This window comes from Filicampus tigris, chromosome 2, assembly GCF_054856515.1.
Source record: "Filicampus tigris isolate MCC_2025a chromosome 2, RoL_Ftig_1.0, whole genome shotgun sequence".
In the NCBI taxonomy this organism is placed as follows: domain Eukaryota; kingdom Metazoa; phylum Chordata; class Actinopteri; order Syngnathiformes; family Syngnathidae; genus Filicampus; species Filicampus tigris.
The window spans coordinates 8,507,270-8,527,228 of record NC_141218.1 but is presented as its reverse complement, the minus strand read 5'-3'; the positions used below and the strand labels follow the sequence as shown (position 1 = coordinate 8,527,228).

The 19,959-nt window shown below is 44.6% G+C and overlaps 1 protein-coding gene across 3 annotated transcripts; it reads left to right on the top strand.

Annotated features, from left to right (window-relative positions):
- Positions 1-317: 317 nt before the first annotated feature.
- On the top strand, positions 318-19,149 carry nfkb1 (nuclear factor of kappa light polypeptide gene enhancer in B-cells 1). 3 transcript variants are annotated; one of them, XM_086017759.1, is made up of 23 exons: positions 318-633; positions 2,236-2,279; positions 2,370-2,454; positions 6,597-6,637; positions 7,531-7,629; positions 8,119-8,270; positions 8,371-8,534; positions 9,259-9,417; positions 9,918-10,022; positions 10,101-10,192; positions 10,806-10,944; positions 11,058-11,204; positions 11,320-11,424; positions 12,488-12,710; positions 12,795-12,912; positions 13,081-13,279; positions 13,868-14,037; positions 14,142-14,244; positions 14,382-14,500; positions 14,791-14,857; positions 16,729-16,892; positions 17,965-18,088; positions 18,194-19,149. In XM_086017759.1, the coding sequence occupies exons 2-23, from the start codon at positions 2,241-2,243 to the stop codon at positions 18,322-18,324; spliced, it is 2,745 nt and encodes a 914-aa protein (XP_085873885.1). In that variant the 5' UTR covers positions 318-633; positions 2,236-2,240; the 3' UTR covers positions 18,325-19,149. The 3 variants fall into 3 exon arrangements, with proteins under 3 accessions (XP_085873885.1, XP_085873884.1, XP_085873886.1); XM_086017758.1 differs by lacking the exon at positions 318-633 and adding an exon at positions 651-958; XM_086017760.1 differs by lacking the exon at positions 318-633 and adding an exon at positions 967-1,094.
- Positions 19,150-19,959: the final 810 nt, after the last annotated feature.

The following is a 19,959-nucleotide window of genomic DNA, read 5'->3' as shown; positions in this document are numbered from 1 at the left end:
AAGTCTGATTTTTGGAGTCCTGGTTATCTTAAGGCATTTACAGACATCTGCTTTGACTCCGGAAAACGATGCACGATCAGTGCTCTGTCCGATTTTGTCCGACAGATTTTATAAACCAAACCAGGAAGAGAATCATCATTTCTGTTTGTGTAATTTCCGAACTCAATTACAAATCATGCCCTGTATTTCAATACAACGATCTAGATTTTTTTTAAATAGTTTTTTAACTATGTGATTTGTTTTTAAATGAATGATTGATCATGCAAATAAAATCGCTTTGCTGTTTGTTGTGGCCAGACAGAGTGAGACATCTTCCACATTACAAATCTCCGTAGCGCGTCACGGGGAATTTCCCGACGGGAAGCAGGTCGACCTTTAATGCGGGGAATTGCTATTCGAATGTTTTTGTTTTGTTTTTCAATGAAGAACCAGTAAAGCCGGCGTGCTTGTCTTAACACACATTTGTCCATTTCCCCCCCTTTTTTTTCTTCTCCCTTCTGGTTTCCTTGCCGTTGAGCGAAATGACGTCACGGCGGCTTGTGACTGCAATGGCGGCGCCGCGCGTGTCAATCAAGTCGTCAATTTGACACAAATGCGAAGAAGCGAGTAAGGCGAGGCCGCTCCACCAGCAAGGTAACGACACGCGTTTGCGTGCGACTTCCATTCGGTGAATGTTGACGAATGTCGGCGAAAGTCTCCTCGCCAAGCGAGCGCCCTTTTGTCGCGCGCTTACTTCCTCGTTCAAGTCGCTTTGAAAGTCGACCGCTTCGCTCCAACTCGTCCAAAAGCCACGAAGCGTTTTCACCCGTGGAGGCGGACCACTCGGGAAAGTTGGACAATCGCACAAGAATTGGGCGCGGGTGTGAAAAGGGTCCCCAGGAAGACTGGAAGGGACTGCATTGTGCGCGTTTGCTCCCTCGCTTGCCCAAGGGGAAGAAGTTTGAAAGGTTCAGGGAAGGTACCGAAAATCCACATTCACGTCGATTCTCCTCGTCACTGTTGTTTTTTTGTCGTTTTTCTTGGATTTCTTGAAAGAGGCACACTTGTACAAGATGACAAGTATGGCAAAGAAGTTGCAGCGCTCATTAACTGTGGCAAGTTGGAACCTACAACTTCTGATTTCGAATTTTAATTCCATTTCACTGATATGTCAAGTCAATAATACTTTAATTCACTTGTATTTGTCATATAAATATTACAGTATTTAAGATGTGCTATTAAAGTCGTTCAAGAAAGTATTGCTGGATTGAACTCAAACCTGGCATGGTTTGTATTCAGGGGCGGGTTCCAACAGGGCGGGGGCCCTGGGCATCCACTGCCAGAATTGGACTGGCACAAAAAAAAAAAAATCATCCCTGGCATTTTGGATAAGACCAGCTCACGTGTGCACCTACACATTCGTGCAACCCTGTCTGTAACTGAGAGATCATTGTCATACCATCCACAGCCAGGGTTTCATGAAATAAAATGCACACACATGCAGAACCTTGAATAGCACACTCATAACACTAGCTGATCAAGTCTAAGTAAAAAGCAACATTTTGCTGAGTTAAATTGTCTGTATAGTGCCATTTTATTGCTTTGCTAATAGCACAAGTGTCAAACTCCAGTCCTCGAGGGCCTTTATCCCGCATATTTGAGATATTTCCTTCTTCCAACACACCTTATTCAAATAATCATCTCAGCAGCAAGCTCTGCAGGAGCCTGATAACGATACTGATCATTTAAATCAGGTGTGTTGGAGGAGGGAAACATCTAAAACATGCAGGATACCGGCCTTCAAGGACCGCACTCTGACACCTGTGGCTTATAGTACGTGTCTGTTAACGCAATCACTGCCATTGACGGATTTACTTGTCTTTTCACAGTCCAGCTATTCAATTCCAGGAAGTTATTTATGTTGTTTTTTTTCTTTTTTTTCCCAAACCTTAGGGTAAAAGAGGGTCTGAAAATGTCTGACAGTTAATTATATTCATACATGACTCTTGACCACGCCTGGCTACCACATAGCTTTGTCACTGATTTTGATTAGTTCCGATTGCTGTCCATATTGTAAATGGATGAATGGGCTACTCTCTCCAAATAGTGGGCCGGTGCCTTGGGGAAAAATTGGGGAAAATAAAAATTAAATAGCACTGCATCAGCCCTAAGCAGCCGATCAGACATCTAAGACTGAATCAAGACTAGAATCAAGTAACTTGATAAACAATTGCCTTATTTTTCCTCCCTTTTCAGGCATCATGGCGGGAGACGAGCACTTCCTTCCTGTCGGCAGTCAGGTGCGCGCGAGTGTTGCATCAAAGTAAACGCCGCCTTGCGCCGCTGTTTTATTTTTGATCTTGAATGTTTGTGTTTGTTTGCGGCCTCAGATTCTGGACACGCTGATGATGGATCCGTCGTGGGGCATCCCACAATTCCCTGCGCTGCAGTCGCACCCGGCCTCCACCAGGACGGGTAAGCGCATCACTTCCTCCCACGCAGGAAGTTGTCGCCCTCACGCATACGTTTGACATGACACCCACCCGCGCAGAGGCTAGGGCCCAACCCAACTGGAGTTTTGGGCGCCCGATTCCACAGATTTTTTTTGTCCCTTAATGCTTTCAATGATGGTTATGCATCACAGGCAGAACACTGGATTGTTTACCAAAACATTGCCCTTTAGTATTTGTTGAACTTAACAACGGAGGAAATAACAAACAAAATGAACTGATGCTTTGATTTTTGGATTGAGACCCTAAATGTGTACAAGTAACATCACGAGTCAACTCTCCAGGCAAAAGGTGATTTTTGCACGATGCCCTCTTGCCTTAAATCACTTGAATTTCTTGTACTGCATAATTTGCTTTGCCATGAAAAGAAGACTCCTGATGATTTCATCTTTTGCATTTGAAACGGTTGATGTTCAGAGAGCGAGTGTGAAACGTATTTCCAAGTGTGAGAATCGGTTGAGGTTGTTGTGGCCCTGAGAAGGCAGTCTGATCTTGTTCTTGTTCCTTTTTTGAGTTTCCCATCAAGAAATGTGTGTCGAAGACAAGTTCCATATTGTTGTCCTTCTCCTCTTGTTGTTGACGGTGACAAGCGGAAGATTTTGATTCTGCAGCACTAACGGAACCCGCTAAGCCGACATTGTTGGTGTCACTGTTTGGCCGTGTTGTCGGGCACGGGCCACACGAGGCCTGTGACAGTCGCGTCATTGGCTCTTTTTGATGCGTATTTGAACAACGCATAATCGGGTTGGGGTTTGGCTGTTCCTGCGACTTACACTCAGGTGCCACTTGTATATGTGTAAATTAGAGCTCGGGCTGGCACCCAAAATCCCCGTTCGCTAATCGTGTTGACGGCAGCGAAGGAGTTCCAGATGGAATTGAAATTTCCGCTTCTAACTTCAGAAAACGTTTTTACTTTTGAGTTTAAAATTTTTGGCCATTGTGGCCAATGGAAGAATCCTGTTTTTGAGCCTTGCATACGTCACACATTAGTTGCCATGACTAGTACGACTACTTCTTCTATTTCTTTTTCTTCTTCATCTTCCGTTTCTTCCACTACTTTCTTTTGCCAGTTGGCAAATATTTTTGGTACATTACCGCCACCTTTAGCATGTGGCGTCTGTGACAACACGGATTTCCTATTTACAGCAGCAAATTGTGCCGTAACTGACCTTTGGACACAATACGAGGCAGAATTCTAGTAAAAGTAAGCTGTTTTAAACTCAAAAGAAAACCTTTTTCCATATTTAGAAGCAGACAAATCCAGCGGGTTCTCGTTCGCTACTAGGGATGTGCGCGACTAGTGGTTTAACCGTTTAACCGTCTACGATTTATTAAACGTTTTGTATTTTACTAGTCGGTTAAACGCGGCATTAAGTATCACGCATCTTGTTCCACACGTCTCTGCCTCGGCCTCTGTAAACATGCTGAGCACCAAGAGAGAGAATTGCTCCCCCCCCCCCCCCCCCAAAAAAATCAAATTTTTTTGTGTAAGCGTTCATATTACATAAAAAATGCGACCTCTGTCTTGTCTGCTGTATGAACACACCGCCTGCGCAGAAGAAGAGACGACGTCACACCCGACGTTGTGTTTGCGGAAGAAAATGTGGTCCAGCGTGACGGGGCATTCAAGTGATTAGGTAGCAGGTATAAATAATACAGTATTTGTGGGAAATTATGAGGCGAGGCTTTATTATCTCATTTCATGGAAACAGCACTAACGATGACATCACGTCGTAACCGTGCGTAAAAAATCAATCTCTCTGAGCCGTGGCTGAATTACTACGATCGCCATAAATGTCCACGTTATGCTTCACGTTTCAAGTGGGATTAAATTAAAGTAAAATAGTCAATAGTGTTACTCAAAACAACATTACAGATTCAATGCCGCTGCTGCCAGCACTTTCCCTCCGCCTGCGCGGAGCGCATCTTGGGCTCGTCAATGTCGTATACAGTATATGCGACCTGGCCGTTCAGGCCGCGAACGCATTGGAAAAGATCGGATCCGATCTAGGACCACATATGAGAGCGACCCAGGTCGCATTTGAAAAAATCGGAATTGAGCCGTTTAGAATGTCATAAAAAAATCAGATACAGGTCGCATGTGGGCAAAAAAAATCCGATCTGGGTGAACCTAGCCTAACATGGGGCTTGTAAATGAGACCCTGCTTGAATGGGAGTCGGTACCATTACTCATTACATTATTCATAATAAATGCCATGCATTGCATTGGAAAATGTATCAAAAATGTATTTCTCTTTCAATTGTTCACCTTTATTCAATCAGTTGTTGTTACATCAATAGAATTTAAATTAACAAACTGTCCTGAATGTTTGGGCTAAAATAGCCCCTAAATACACACATTTGCATTTTAAACTTTGAATTCAATATGTATTAAAATTCAAGTTTTCTTCCTTAGTGGACTAGTCGCAAATAAAATTTGAGACTAGTCGGCGGGCAAATTAGTCGAAATTCCTATCCCTATTCGCTACCATTAACAAAATTAGGGAACGGGATTTTGGTTGCCAGTCCGAGCGCTACTGTTCTTGGTCTCGGGTTTTGTCAAATAAATTGCCCCCCAAAATGTGACTTATACTCCAAAACAATTTGTGTTGTTTTCATCTATATGATGCGTTTTTTGACTGGGGCGACTTATAGTCTGAAAAATACAGTGTTTGTATATATATATTTAAACAAGTGTGCGAGGGCTGCAACCATCTTGAAAGGCATTTCAACTTGTTCTTAGCTCATCATATTTGAAGTGCAGAAGCCCTCAGCCTGAACATGAAATCCTGTTTTTGTCTTGTAAACACCTGACAGAGAGGAAGTTTGTAAGAAAAAAAAAAAAAAAAGACCCAAATCTGAATCTCAAGCGATACTGTGCGGTGGCGGGAAAGTGAAAGAAGAGTTTCGTGACGCCGCAGCAGCGGGCGGCGTCCCTCCGCTCTCACTTCCTGTTTGTCACGCTTCACGCCAGGCCGCCTTCACACTTTGGCGCCAACGTGACGCACGCTGGATGTTGACGACACAATGTGACTTTTTCTAAAAAGTTGCCGGTGGAAAGTCATTTCAGTGGAGCCCAAGTATCAACGATGACGGTCACTTTCACTAATTGAAGTCAAGTTGACTGTTTCCATGGACACCACCACTTCCTGTTCTCGAGAAACGTTCAGCCATGCCTGCTTGATCGCAGGGTTCTGGACCAGCAAATTTGCAACACATGAAATCCAATCCGTAGCTACCAAGTACTTATTGTGTCATGATATCATGATATATATTTTAGGGTTGCCACTAACAAATTATTGTAGTACAGTAATAGATTTTTATTTATTTATTTATTTTTGAAGTCCCAATTATTAATTATCCATCCATCCATCCATTATCTGTACCGCTTCTCCTCACAAGGGTCGCGGGGCGTGCTGGAGCCTATCCCAGCTGTCTTTGGGCAGTAGGCGGGGGACACCCTGAACTGGTTGCCAGCCAATCGCAGGGCACACAGAGACAAACATCCGCACTCACAATCACACCTAGGGGCAATTTAGAGTATCCAATCAACTTACCGTGCATGTTTTTGGAATGTGGGAGGAAACCGGAGTGCCCGGAGAAAACCCACGCAGGCACGGGGAGAACATGCAAACTCCACACAGGGAGGCCGGAGCCGGGATCGAACCCACGACCTCTGAACTGTGAGGCGGACGTGCTAACCAGTCGACCACCGTGCCGCCGTCAATTATTAATTAATTATAAAAAAAAAAAATTTGACAGTTGATTTGATATGGATTAAATACACTTCAAATTTATTTGCGATTTTGATGCAACACTATTAACACCAATTAAAACAAGCATGTGATTTGCTCATTTGCAGCTATTTATGTCCACTAGGGGTCGCCACTTCACACATTTCACACCAGGGGTCCCCAACATTTAAACATTTATTTATTTTTCTTTTTTTTATGTAGGCCGGCCTTCGTGGCAGATAAATACAACAAAAATAAAAAGTCAACAATGGCATATCAACTGTGAAACACAACAAGTCACCATAACTCTAACGCACCAGGATGGAGAAATTGGCGTAAGCCTTTTGAAGAAGTTATGCTTTTTGTTTTTCAGGTGACGGCCCCTTCCTGCACATCCTGGAGCAGCCAAAACAGGTGTGTGCCCGGCACACGTCAAATAGAGAGTACCCTTCTCCCGTCGTATTGGTCCAAACTCCAAAGGCCTTTTTGAGTTGTAATTCACACACATTGCAAATGATATTTCTGACGCTACCAATGCGACAATCGATGTGGCGTCCCGTCTGTCGGCTGTTCAATCCATTTATTTATTTTTTTAAATGTCAGTGTGTTTATATCATATCCTAGATACAATTTTATCGTCATTGCTGTGAAAAATTGATTAGAGGTTACAAAGCAGCAGTAAACTACACTTTAATGTGGTATATGGGAATGCTCATTTATAGAGTTATAACAACAATAGGGTACTATAAAGTTTATTTGAACACTGATGTGAAATTTGAAAATGTTAAATATGCTTTAGACAATTAAAAGTGTAACAACATTACAAATGTGATTGTATACTATCAAGTGAAAAAAGGGTAGTTTGGCAATTTTTAATTGGGCATTGCTTTACATTTCGATTCCTGTTAGCTTTTGCATTTTAAGCGGTAACTAGTTTTAATGTAATTGCAGTTATAAAATATTTAATTCTAATATAATTATGCTGAGTGTCCCCCCCGGTGTCAGTTCGGAGACTGAATTGGATTTATATTGATAGTGTATTTCCCTGAGTTTGCGGCACCCTTGACGTTTGCTGTGATTGAGAAATGGGTGAGCGTGCTCAGCAATTTTGCCAACATGCTGACATCGCGCATTTTACGCGCTGACGTATGACTCAGTTTTCCAAATGTTTCACATTTTCAGTTTCCGCTCAATATTAAACCTGAGTGTGTCCTATATACGTAAATGAGTTGTGTTTGTAGGGCACGTGCTTTATTGTCGTATGTTTAAAAAATAAATAAAGAAGTTGCGTGTTTGTGTTTTGCCAGCGAGGCTTCCGTTTCCGTTACGGCTGCGAGGGCCCGTCTCACGGCGGCCTGCCGGGAGCCTCCAGCGAGAAGAACAAGAAGACGTATCCTGCCGTCAAGGTAACTTGACTCCAAAATAAAGACAAATACATCTTGTGTATTTCAAACAAGCACATAGCTTAGCTTTTCAGTGTGCTAGCTTAAGGCTAACACGAACCTATTTTGCATTGCTTCAACCATTTAGGCAACCGATTCAAAACGAACAGTGCAGAAACTACACGTAAGCTTAAAATATAACAGTACTGCTGTTCATGTGTTCTTTATCCTCTGCGTAGAATATCTAATATTAGTACCGTACTGATGAGCTGAGACGTTATTGTGAGGCGGCAGCATTCAATACAACTCTCAATTGTGACAGAAACTGTTGAATTGTATTTGATGATGTCATTACTGCAGGTTTTTATCACAACGTTGGGTGACTTGTAGCTCGGGGCGCGTTTGATGGCTAATGTTTTTTTTTTTTCTTTTGGGTTGTCCTTTGTCCTGGTTGTTGTGGCAATGTTGGACGAGCGAATGATATTTTTGTTTTTGTGTGTGTGCTTTGTGTAGATCTGTAACTACCAGGGTCCGGCCCGTGTGGTGGTCCAGCTGGTGACGGCGCTGATGGCCCTGCCTCGACTGCACGCGCACAGTCTGGTGGGCAAGCAGTGCGACAAGGGCGTCTGCATCCTCGATGTGCCCCCCAAAGACGACAGCATCACGTATGGGCGGCCGTTTCTCACACGCACACAAATGCGCGCACACACATTCGTATGGAAACACACATACACTGGTATTAATACTTTTGTTTTGTGTGTTCAGTTTCCCCAACTTGGGCATCCAGCACGTGACGAAGAAGAACGTGGCCAAGACGTTGGAGGATCGCATGTGCGAGGCCGTCCGCATGGGCTACAACTTCGGGGTCTCCATCCACCTGGACGTCGACGCCCCGCGCGCCGACGCCCGCGTTCCCCAGCAGCTCTCCGGTCCGCCCATCCGTCTGCCTGTGTCTCTCTTTCCTGTGTTGCTGCATGAAATCTGCTGACACGACACTGTCGGGGGCCGGATAAACTCAGCCCACAAATTTCCAGCTTGCAAATCCGGCCGTGTGAAAGGGGTTAGCGAAAAGCGGCGACACAAGCCCGTCTCGCTTCTCAACATTAACTCTCGATCAGAACTTTGACGCGTGTGAATGTGCACACAGTTGCTGCAGTCTTGGCTGTGCTCTGCGTGAAAGGCAAAGGTGTATGTACACAAGTGGGAGTTGTCTGGGTGAAAAGTAGTTACGGGATGCTGAGTTGCAGTGTGAAAGTGCCTTGAGCGAGTGCTATCATTACACAGTGATGACTTAAGTGTTAAGATCTGCTTTAACATATCCCTGTACTAGAATGTAGAGCATAGCCACTTGATGATTTCATGCTGCAATTCCATTCATTGTGCCGCTACATCTGGTGTGCCCACCTTGGCCACCGGGGGCAGTATAGTCCCGTCCAGCCATGCAGACACAATTGAAGAACAGACTTCTTCTACTGCTACTCGTCAATTTAGAAGAATGTTAGAACTGGACAAGCCAGTCCCGCTTTTCCGCCTTCCCCTTCCACACATTTGGCTTCTGCTGCCTCTCAAGTGTCGGCGCGTTTCACACAGAACATTACCATGCCTCGGACAGGCGGCGTAAACGAGTGTAATCTTGTGTTGTGCCATGTGCAGAACAGCAGCGCGGCGCAATTGCTGGTGCGGCGTGCGCGCAAGCCAAGGAGATGGACCTGAGCGTGGTGCGCCTCATGTTCTCCGCCTTCCTCCCCGACAGCGATGGCGGCTTCACCAGGCCGCTGCACCCCGTCTTCTCGCACCCCATCTACGACAGCAGTCAGTACACGCACGCAAATAATCTCGGAAACTCTTTTTAGACACGAAAATATAGTTTTCCGCTCTGCCAAAGTGAATTTAAGGAATAAAAACTTAGTATAAAAAAGGGTTCAATTTTTAGTGCTGCTCAAATGAAGTCAGGTTGGCAAAACTGCTTCTTTAAAAAAAAAAGTTATTTCGAGCCTTGTTAAAAGACAGTGGTTTTATCAAGAAGAAAATAAATGAGTCGGGTTTTTTTTCAAGAAAAAAGTTAGAACTTTATAAAAGTAACATTTTTCTTCAAGCTAAAAAGTCATTTGTTTTAAATTGAATTCCACATTTTTGTTGCCAAGAATAATGTATTTTTTCAAGAAAAAACACATTTATGAGAAGGTATTTTTTTTCCAAAAGTCGTAGTTATGCATGAGTAAAGTAGTGATTGTTCAGGGAAAAAAGTTGTCATTTTCCAAGAAGATGAGATGGCGGACCTTAGTGACTCTTTTCTTTTGTTTTGTCCTCAGAGGCACCAAACGCTTCCAACCTGAAGATCGTGCGGATGGACCGGACGGCGGGCTGCGTGAGCGGCGGAGAGGAAGTCTACCTCCTGTGTGACAAAGTCCAGAAAGGTTGCGCGCACCCAAAAAGTGCACACTGAGCTTTCCCGTGTGTGTCACGTGACTAACGTGTGCGTACACGTGCGGCAGACGACATCCAGGTGCGCTTCTTCGAAGAAGACGACTCGGGTCTCACCTGGGAAGCCCTGGGAGATTTCTCCCCCACGGATGTGCACAGACAGGTTAGCGCCCACATATGCAGCCCATCAAAGGTTATTATAATTAACTCATTCACTGCCAATGATGAATTTATTTGTCTATTTGCCAGCCATTCAATCCCAGGAACTTGTTTATATTTTTTTCAATTTTTTTCCCAAACGTTAGGGTAAAAGACGTTCTCAAAATGTCTGGCAGTGAATGAGTTAACAAAAACCAACGACATAAAATAAAATGTAACTGAAACTACATCTTAACGTTTCTTAAAGTGTCATTTGTTTTCGTCTTTGTCAATTAAACAGTTTTCGGGGTTCATTTTATTTTAAATGTATTTAGTATTGCGGTATTTCTGTATGTTTGTACAGAATAAGGAAGGTCAACCAGTTGGTTGAAAATTTTAGTTTATTACACAATACTTAATTTTTTTTAATTTAATCTTGGCACTTGACATATACTCCATATATTTAAAAAAAAAAACTACCAGTAAAAATTAAGTAATTGAAATAATAATGACAACTAACAAACTTGCTCCAAAAACTAATTAAAACAAAAGTCGAAACAAATTAAAAACTAACCATAATGAAAAATGGCAAACTATTATAACCTTGGTAACCGCGGCAACGTGTGGCGCCTCCCCAGTTTGCCATCGTGTTCAAGACGCCAAAGTATCGTGACCAAAACCTGCAGAAGCCCACGCCGGTCATGGTGCAGCTCAAGAGGAAGTCGGACAGCGAGACCAGCGAGCCCAAGCCCTTTACATATCACCCGCAGATCATTGGTACGACTTTCCCGACACCGCTAAACAAAAATGTCGCAAAAAGCACAGTGGCGCCACAAGATTGTAGTAGAGCGCACAATTATTGAGCGCAGTCATGTCTCGTGCGTGTGTAGACAAAGAGGAGGTGCAGAGGAAGCGTCAGAAGACGTTGCCCAACTTCCAGGACTTCAGCGGCCTCGGCGGAGGAGGCGGCGGCGGCGGCGGCGGTCTGTATCAAGGAGGCCCGGGAGCGGGAGGAGGGCCTGGCTCCGGCGGAGGAGGTAAAAACCTGCCATGCTGATTTTGAGCCCCTCTCGCACGCGACACAGCCAGGTGGGAATAAGGCGGTCTTAGCCGTGACCTCATCAGTTCTGACCAATACTTTTGTTCCTGCAGGTTACTTCCAGGGTTTGTCCACCTTCAACTACGGGAGAGGAGCTGGAGGCGGAGCTTGTCCCACCGGCTATGCGACAGGTCTCGAAGGAGGCGGAGTCAAACACGGTGAGAAATGTGACTGGCTGCTAGTTGCTCTCCCATCGAGTGGGAAATTAAACAGCGGCCTTTCGTGAACTAGTCGAGCCCCACTGTGACATCACAATTGGGATGCTTTATGTAATACTGCCCTCACTGAGTTTCTAGACTATTTTCTAAATTCTAACATTTGTTCATATCTACCGGTATCACTTTTCACTTTGCTTGACCGATCAAACGTTCCAACTTCAAACTGTTCAGCTCTAAATTCTCCAAATAAAAGCCATAAATTCAAAATGTTGACACATGCACCTCCAATGACCACGTTTCTTGACCGACATAATGTTGCCCACGGAGTTTGTCAGCCAGCAACTTGGCAGCTAGGCCAGATGAAGTTCCAGAGGATAAGAACCGCTTTGATGCGGCGGGTGAAGGGCGATTATGTGAAAGCCAAAAGGTAAGCAAAGCTGCTTAGTTAGCACAGAGAGTGGGACTCGCTAACATTATCTTCTGAAAAATAATGTTTCGTGTGAATGCTGAAAAGCCGAAGGCATTTATTTTAAAATGATATCGACTGTCCTGAATCAGTTCAACAGTTTAGTTTCAAGCTATACTGTTTTGAATTGGTCGAGAAATGTGGAAATTGGAGGTGAACAAGTAAACTTTTATTTTTTTAAGTCTTTTATATTGAAAATTTCTGAACTTTGGAAAAGGGAATAATCATTTGAACGTTTGAATTGATCAAAATATGTGAAACTTGAAAGTAAATACGATTTCTTTAGAGAAAAAAAAAAGAAATTTGTGCGTTTACAAGTAAAGAAAAAAACCTGAATGACCTGAAGATATTGAATTTGAAATGGAACAATATGAAACATTTTTATTGAATGTCGTTTGAATGAATGGTGAATGCTTTGGTGGAAAATGATGAATTGGGGTTAATCTGACAATTTGGGAATTGGAAAAAATGGTTTGCGAATATGTTGACGTTGGAATATTTTGAATCCGTTGAATATTCTGAGGAAAACACATTTTGAAGACACCGTTTTAAATTGCGGAAAAATGAAAAGTGCATCTATTTTGTTGTATCTTGTAGAAAATTCTCCTGGCGACTCGGCACACGACGACGACCCCGATGGCATCTTGGCAGCCTGCACCGTGACGCGGCCACCGCGGCAACAGGAAGTGCAGCAAGACGACGACGAGGCGGCCGAGAGGCACACGCCGGCCGTCTTCTTGTACGCCGCCACGGGCGATGCGGCGTACCTGCTGGCTCCGCAGCATCCCCTGATGGCAGCCCAGAATGACGACGGAGACACGTGAGTCCTCCTTGTTGTTGCCGATCATCCCCACTCAGACGTTTAAGTTGTAACGCTGAGCGGTGGTCGCTGCGTGTGCGTCAGGGGACTCCACCTGGCCGTCCTCCACGGCCAGCAGGGGGCGTTGGACAGTCTGACGAGGGTTCTGGCAGCGCTGCCGCAGGGTGACCAACTTCTCGACATGAGGAACCACCTCTACCAGGCGAGACCGCGTCACTCAATGTCACTGCACCTTTCGAACCCAAAATAAGTGGTCGACAGTTAATGTCACTTAGACAAACATTAGACCGGTCGCCGCGAAACATGCTTTGTCGCCTACGTACGAGGTCATCATGTGTGCGTGGGTTCCGCCCCCTCCCGCTTTTATCAGACCCCTCTGCACTTGGCGGTGACGACGCAGCAGCCGGCGGCGGCGCAGGCGCTGCTGGCGGCCGGGGCCGACCCCGCGCTGGGCGACCGCCACGGAGACACGCCGCTGCACCTGGCGGTGCGGCAGGGGGGCGCCATGGTGCGCTCGCTGTTACGTCATCGCGCCGTCAGACAGAGCGCCGACGCCTGCAACACCGCCGGTACGCGCGCACGCACTCGCACACACACAGTCACGTAAAGGCACTCCCTCGGGACGCACACACATTCACACGTGGACCTGGACTCAGAACCCTTCAAACTTTAATCCGTATTCACAGCTGCCATTTGCGGCCCACAGGATGATATTTTGCTAGTTGACATCAAAGTTTCATGTTACTGCCTTCCCCATCTTTTTTGCCGTGTCGTTGCCCTTGCCATTTTGGTTTGTGTGTGTGTGTGTGTGTGTTTTTAATCACCTATGGCAGGTGGTGTCCAACTTTTCTAGTGGCCCGCGGCATATACTAAAAATAGAATTTGACATGGCCCGCAATGCTATTTAAAAAATGGGGTGTGGGTGTGGGCAGTGATAGAAGTGTGGCTGTTGAAAAAGTGGGTCCATGTGAGTGATGGGGACGACGACTCCTACTACTATTAATAAAGCTTTTCTAGATATGCAGACAAATGTACAGCTAAAAACACATACACAGACAAACACACACAAAAGCACCCAAAGACATACAAACACACATAGTCAATTATGTGCAAACACACGCTGTCCGTCCAGTGTTTTGATTGGCTGTTGCCAGCAGGCTTGTGCGCCATCCACCTGTCGGTGGCGTCCAATCAGCTGCTCTCTCTGCGGGAGCTCCTGGAGGGCGGGGCCGACGTGGAGGCTCAGGAGCGGGGCAGCGGAAGGACTGCCCTGCACTTTGCCACCGAGGCCGACAACGTTTCGCTCGCCGGCTGCCTGCTGCTCGAGGTAACCCCGCGATCGCCATGTCGTCGCGACGCGTGCCTTCTGATGATGTCATTGCAACACACACCTTTGCCAATGTCATCACACCGCACGCTTGTGGTCGCCAGGGCAACGCCAAGGTGGACTGCTGCACCTTTGACGGCTCCACCCCGCTGCACGTGGCCGCCGGGCGGGGCTCCGTCAAGCTCACGGCGCTACTCATGGCAGCGGGTACGCATACGTGCCAAAACGCACACGCACACACACACACACACACACAGTAAAGCATACTGATCATCCAGCTGGGTATGCCCATGTGTGTGATTGACGTGTTGGCACTTGTTGTTTGCGTGTGCGTGCGTGTTCAGGCGCAGACCCTCACAAGGAGAACCTGGAGCCCCTGTTCTACAAGGATGAAGACGACGATGATGATGACGAGGGCTGCGTTCCCGGGACCAGCCCCATCAACATGGCCGCCTCTGAGCAGGTACGCTGCCAAGTCCATTTGGAAAATATTCGCTTTTATTCATAATCACCATGTTGCAAATTATATGAGCACTCAAAAAATTTTGTGCAACGTCAAGAATATCAAGAATCACATGTTTGCGGATATCCAGTGGCTCCATATGCTGTACGTGCCGTTTAGGAAATGACGTGATATGATCTCAGTCATTTTGAATTGATGAGAAACTTGCCATTAAAGGTTTCTAGATTTGATCTGAAACACAAGCAAAGAATACTGGAGAGGCAAGATGATGATTTGTGTGTTGTTGTCAGGTGCTGGAGCTTCTCAGCGGTCGCGAGTACTGTCCCAAATGTCCCAGTGTGGCTCTCCCGCCTCAGGGTGAGTTCGTTCGTGGAGGGACACTACACGCGCACACACACACACCCAAGAGCTGAGGGATTTTGGAAAATAATAGATTTAATTTGCGATTATTCTTTTCAAGGTCCTTTTCTAATGTGTTTTTCAACAATGAAGCAATCTAATGAAGTATTCATTAACCCATTAAGGACGGGAGCGCATAACCGCGTTTCTAGCACTACCGCTGTTGCGTCTTTCTACCTTTAAAGCCGGGAGAGCGGATACGTCTGTGTCTTTTTTTAATCCAATTCTCTGTGTCGCAGCCAATTTAATGCATCAGAATACACACGTGAGGGTGTCGCGAGAGCGCCGAGGATGTCGTGGAATTTGTTCGAGCCGTAGGTAGGCTAATGGCGGACGCCGTCGATCGCCCGGAGCTCTGATAAGTTACGGCAGTGCTATATAGACAACGCGCACGACCAGTGAAACCAGTCGAACGTGATATGATATTACGATATTGACGTTTTTGTAACAGAATAGAGGATGGTAATCACCACTCGATTTAAAAAAAAAAAAATTAAAATAGTGTTTCTCTTGCACTCACATTATTTTTACACCTTCGATTGAAACAGTAAATAATGATAAATTCTGCCTGTGTGAAAGCCACATGTCTAAGCTCTTTAATTCTTTTGGAATCCGTCTGCTGCAGGGGCTGAGATATTAATCATTTTGTAAGTGTTGACTTTCTGGTCAGATTTCAGGTTTTCAAGGATAATTCCAAATGCGACCTTAGGTTTTGGGGAGCTGTTGAGACAGGCACTTTAGTCCTTAATGGGTTCAAATGAAAGACAGTTTATCTACTACAATTACAGGTAGAAACTTACTAAATACTTTGATGTGCAGTCATGTAAGGCTTCATCATGATAACATGATTCTGATCATTCATAATTCAGGTGTGGTGTAAACATTCCGTATATATACTACCCTGTAATTCAGTAAGACACAAACCGAAGTGCAGATTCCAGCACTACTGCAAACAAATCTGTGGCTTTCCCACTTCCTGTGTATCACAAAACGTGGACTGCACTTCTTGATCACTTATCATGTAAACCGATAAATAAATAGAACATCATGCATAAAAAGTAACGCTTACGGATCTTCAGGCAGTAGCATTAAACATGCTAACATGTAGGAAAGATTAAGATTATACCAAATGCAATGATGTTCATTTTGTCTTGTTAATAGTTGAGTAGGTTTGAGGTTTCTTTTTTTTTCTGACAATGATCATCTTATTCTAGTGAAGAGAAAACTCTCTTACCTTGCTCAAAGTTTCGGCTGTCACTGCAGCCTTCCTTGGAGCTGTCACTGCTTGCTTTTAAACACGTCACTAGGAAGTAGTGACAGCTCCGGGGAAGGCTGCAGTGACAGTCGAAACTTTGAGCAAGGTAAGAGAGTTTTCTCTTCACTAGAGTAAGATTATACCTGCTTGGGAAAAAGTTTGAACACCGCTAGTCAGTCCGGTAACCGGTGGTTGTTATTACGTTGGCTGCTAAATGCTCTCTTGGTTGACAGTTGAACAGCTGTAAATGAAGTCAATCCGCTCACCAGATACGCTAACTTCCTGGCTTCCCATTCTCCAAGCCTTCTAGTTTTTTGTCTCGTCCCGGCCGGTAAAGGAAGCTGATCGTGTTGTGTAGGTCTCGCTCCCACCGACCGCAATGATATTGTCCCTCTTTTTTTAATTTTTTTTTTATTTCACCATATGCTGTGTGTGTTTATTTTCAATTTGGTATTCTGTCTGCGCTTGTGCTGCTGCTGCTACGTGTGACATTGCCGTCCGTCTCTGAAGGCAGAAGACGAAGGATGAAGACACGCGATGTGTTTATTGTTTTGGTTTTTGTCTTGCGGCCCAGGTGACCTTCAGAACCTGGGCACCTCAGTGAAGGCGACGCTGTGCGGCGCCGTGGCGAGCGACGCGTGCTGGGAAAAGCTGGCCGACGCTCTCGGTCTGGGAATCCTCAAGGCCGCCTTCAAACTCAGCTCAGACCCTGTCAAGACGCTGGTTGAATCCTACGAGGTAACGTGGCAAACAAAAGATGACTTCAATGATTCAAGCAAGAACTAAACTTTTTTTTTTTTTTTTTCAATTGTTTATCACACAGTATGGTATACAGTGGTACCTCTACGTACGAAATTAATTGGTTCTGAAAGAAATTTCTTAAGTAGAAAATTTTGTAAGCAGAGACGCGTTTTCCATGAAAATGCCCTAATCCGTTCCAAGGCCCCCAATATTCAGACATACATTTTTTTATAAAGCATAAAAATGCATGAAAACATGTAACAAGTACATGTTACAATTAGATTGTTGCGCAATAAATTAGAGTTGTGCATAATGTAAAAAAACAAAGAATAGTGTAAGGAATAGAAATGATGGTTGTTTACCTTTTAATTGCTGTCCTCATCGCTTTTTGCCCTCTTTGGTTCATGTTCTCTCTCAGAAGTGTTTTTTGCCTGGCGTTTTGTAAACTGATTTAATAACATGGCGACTGTCGATACATTACGGTCATATTCTTTGGCGAGATCAACCAAAAGCATCCAAAAGCAAAGCTTTCATACTTTTCTATTATCTCTTGCTTTGTTTGTATGGACAAAAAAACGATTTTGTCCTTTTTTTTTTCTTTTCCTCGTTTCTAATTCACGTAAAACTATCGGAAGACCTCATGGCCCGATGGGCGAATGATGAGGACGCTGCATCTATCTTATCTATTTACCTATCTATCCACACACATAGAGACATACGGAAGAGGTCCCTGTTAGCCAATGGGATGCCAGGAAGATGCTAGGCTAGCCAATGGCAGAGCAGCTATGAGTATGTTGCGTTCAGGAAACTCCGGAGCTGCGAGTCACCCCATACATTTACCTTTCGTATCCTGAAATTTCTTTCGTAACTAGAGGCAATATTTTCCTGTTGAGGCGTTTCGTAACTTGAAAATGTCGTATCAAGAGACCTTTGTAAGTGGAGGTACTGTACAATAAAATAGATGTCATTGCACAAATATTACTGTGTGTATTCAATTTGGATTACATGTTAATTACACAGCAGCTTAATGCTTTTGGAGTGTTTGTTCAGGCATCCGCATGCGTTTCAGGTGTCTGGCGGTACGGTGCGAGACCTTGGAGCTGCTCTCAGATCAGTTGGCTCGTGCAAAGCACTGAGTGTCCTGGAGGAGGCGCTGTGTTACCAGGACGACAAGCGTGACCAGACAGCGACGGGTGAGTGAAAGCCTACGTGGCAACGCCTTTTCCATGGCAACCGCCGTCATCCAGTTTTCCTCCTCTTTTCAATCTTGTAATGGGACTCCCTGCCACCACCTGCAGGCGGCGATGGTGGCGACAGTGAGGGCGTGGTGTGCGCTCAGTTGGAGGACCTCAAGGTGGACGGCGGACGACTGGACGGGCGTCTGGACAGTGGCGTGTGCGACAGCGGGGTGGAGCTTTCTGTAGCGTGAGTGTCTGGTTGGTTGCCGGAAGACCGGCAGATGCTCATAGATGCTCACCCATCCACCAACTGAAAAGAACAATTTGGGGGCAGGAAGGACAACTTGAAATACAATCATTGCTCAAGAAGTCAGCGCGTACACACATACACTGACACACACACGAATACAATTACATACATGCTCGGACCACTTGGGAAAGAGTCAACATGTTCCAATTTGTGGACCACTTTGGGCGGCCGCACACACGCATGTCAACGTTCATACACTTGCTTTGTGGAATGAACAGGTAGTCAACCTGGCAAACACTCCTTCAGATGCAAACTCTCCATCCGTCGCACCCTCAGGAAGTGAAGCTCTCAAGTTCCCTGCCACGGGAATACTTGCAAAAAAAAGAAAAGAAAAAAAAAGCCTTTGCAATGACTTGAATTTTTTCATAAATTGGTCCTTAACATGGTGGGATCTTTCTTCAAGTCACAACAGTGTTCAGACATAGCTCCCCTTACCTCGGCCGTCTTCTGTCTAGCTACCGATTGGCGGACGGATGCTCTCAAGGTATCCAGCAAAATGTCTCAAACTTTTTTCTTTTTCCAATGCGTCCAGGCCCAAAGGAAGCAAAGCAGCCCCAAACCATGATTAGTCCTCCACTATCAGGGTTGCAAGGGTTACTTTCTAAAAGTATTGCAATTCAGTTACAAGTTTCCTGTTAAATAATTGTAATTGGTAACGTGATCCAGGAATTGTAATATTAAAGTAATGTAACTTGTAATTACTTCTGGATTACTCCAATACCAAATATGCTAATAAAGATGAAAAAAAGCAAATAATATATTTCTATACATTTGTCTGGTGAATGTTGTAAGACTTTGCATGGTTTACGAATGCACAAGGAACTCTGTTCAACGTTGGGCTGAAAGCACACAGATTTGCCATTTCATGAACCCCTTTGTTTAAACCAACAGTGCCATCTAGAGGAGTCAAAGAAATACAACTGGTTCATGAAGCAAATTTGAAGTTTCATTTCCCCATCACTACTAGCAAGCATTTTCCTGTGTTTGTTTTTGCCTATATTAACTCCCACATTTCTTTTTGGGAGTGCTGAGGAACCCTTGTGCCAGTTGACCGCATGTCAAGTTTTCACCAATGCTTAAATGTTTTCACTGTTGTGCAGGTTAATTTTGTGCCGCAGCTTATCAGGGATTGTGTAAGCATTTCATCCGACTGGGAGTTGCTTGTTTGTCACTAGTTAACTCTTTTGCAACAGTCTTGCTTGTTACTATAGTTCGATTTGTTATAACTAGCACCTAATTAGCTTTATATTTAGCATGCTAGCGTAATATACTTTTATATTTTGCTAGCTAGTCAGTAGTGAACTTCATTATTGCTTTCTTGCGAGAAACAACTTATATTCATTAGACCTTGTTACTAGCTTCAAGATAACAAGTTAGTAAAAAATTCATTATTATTTAAGTAATCACATCACCTACATGTACTTGCGAGTAAGTCGTCTTATTTGGCGGATTTCTTCTTTTGTGAACGCTTAATAATGCTTATCGAATTAGTGATGTCAAAGCAACTTGATTTTAGATGACCTTTAATGGAATGCGATAACTGGAATTGATGCTTCCTTAATGCCAAAAGTGCCAT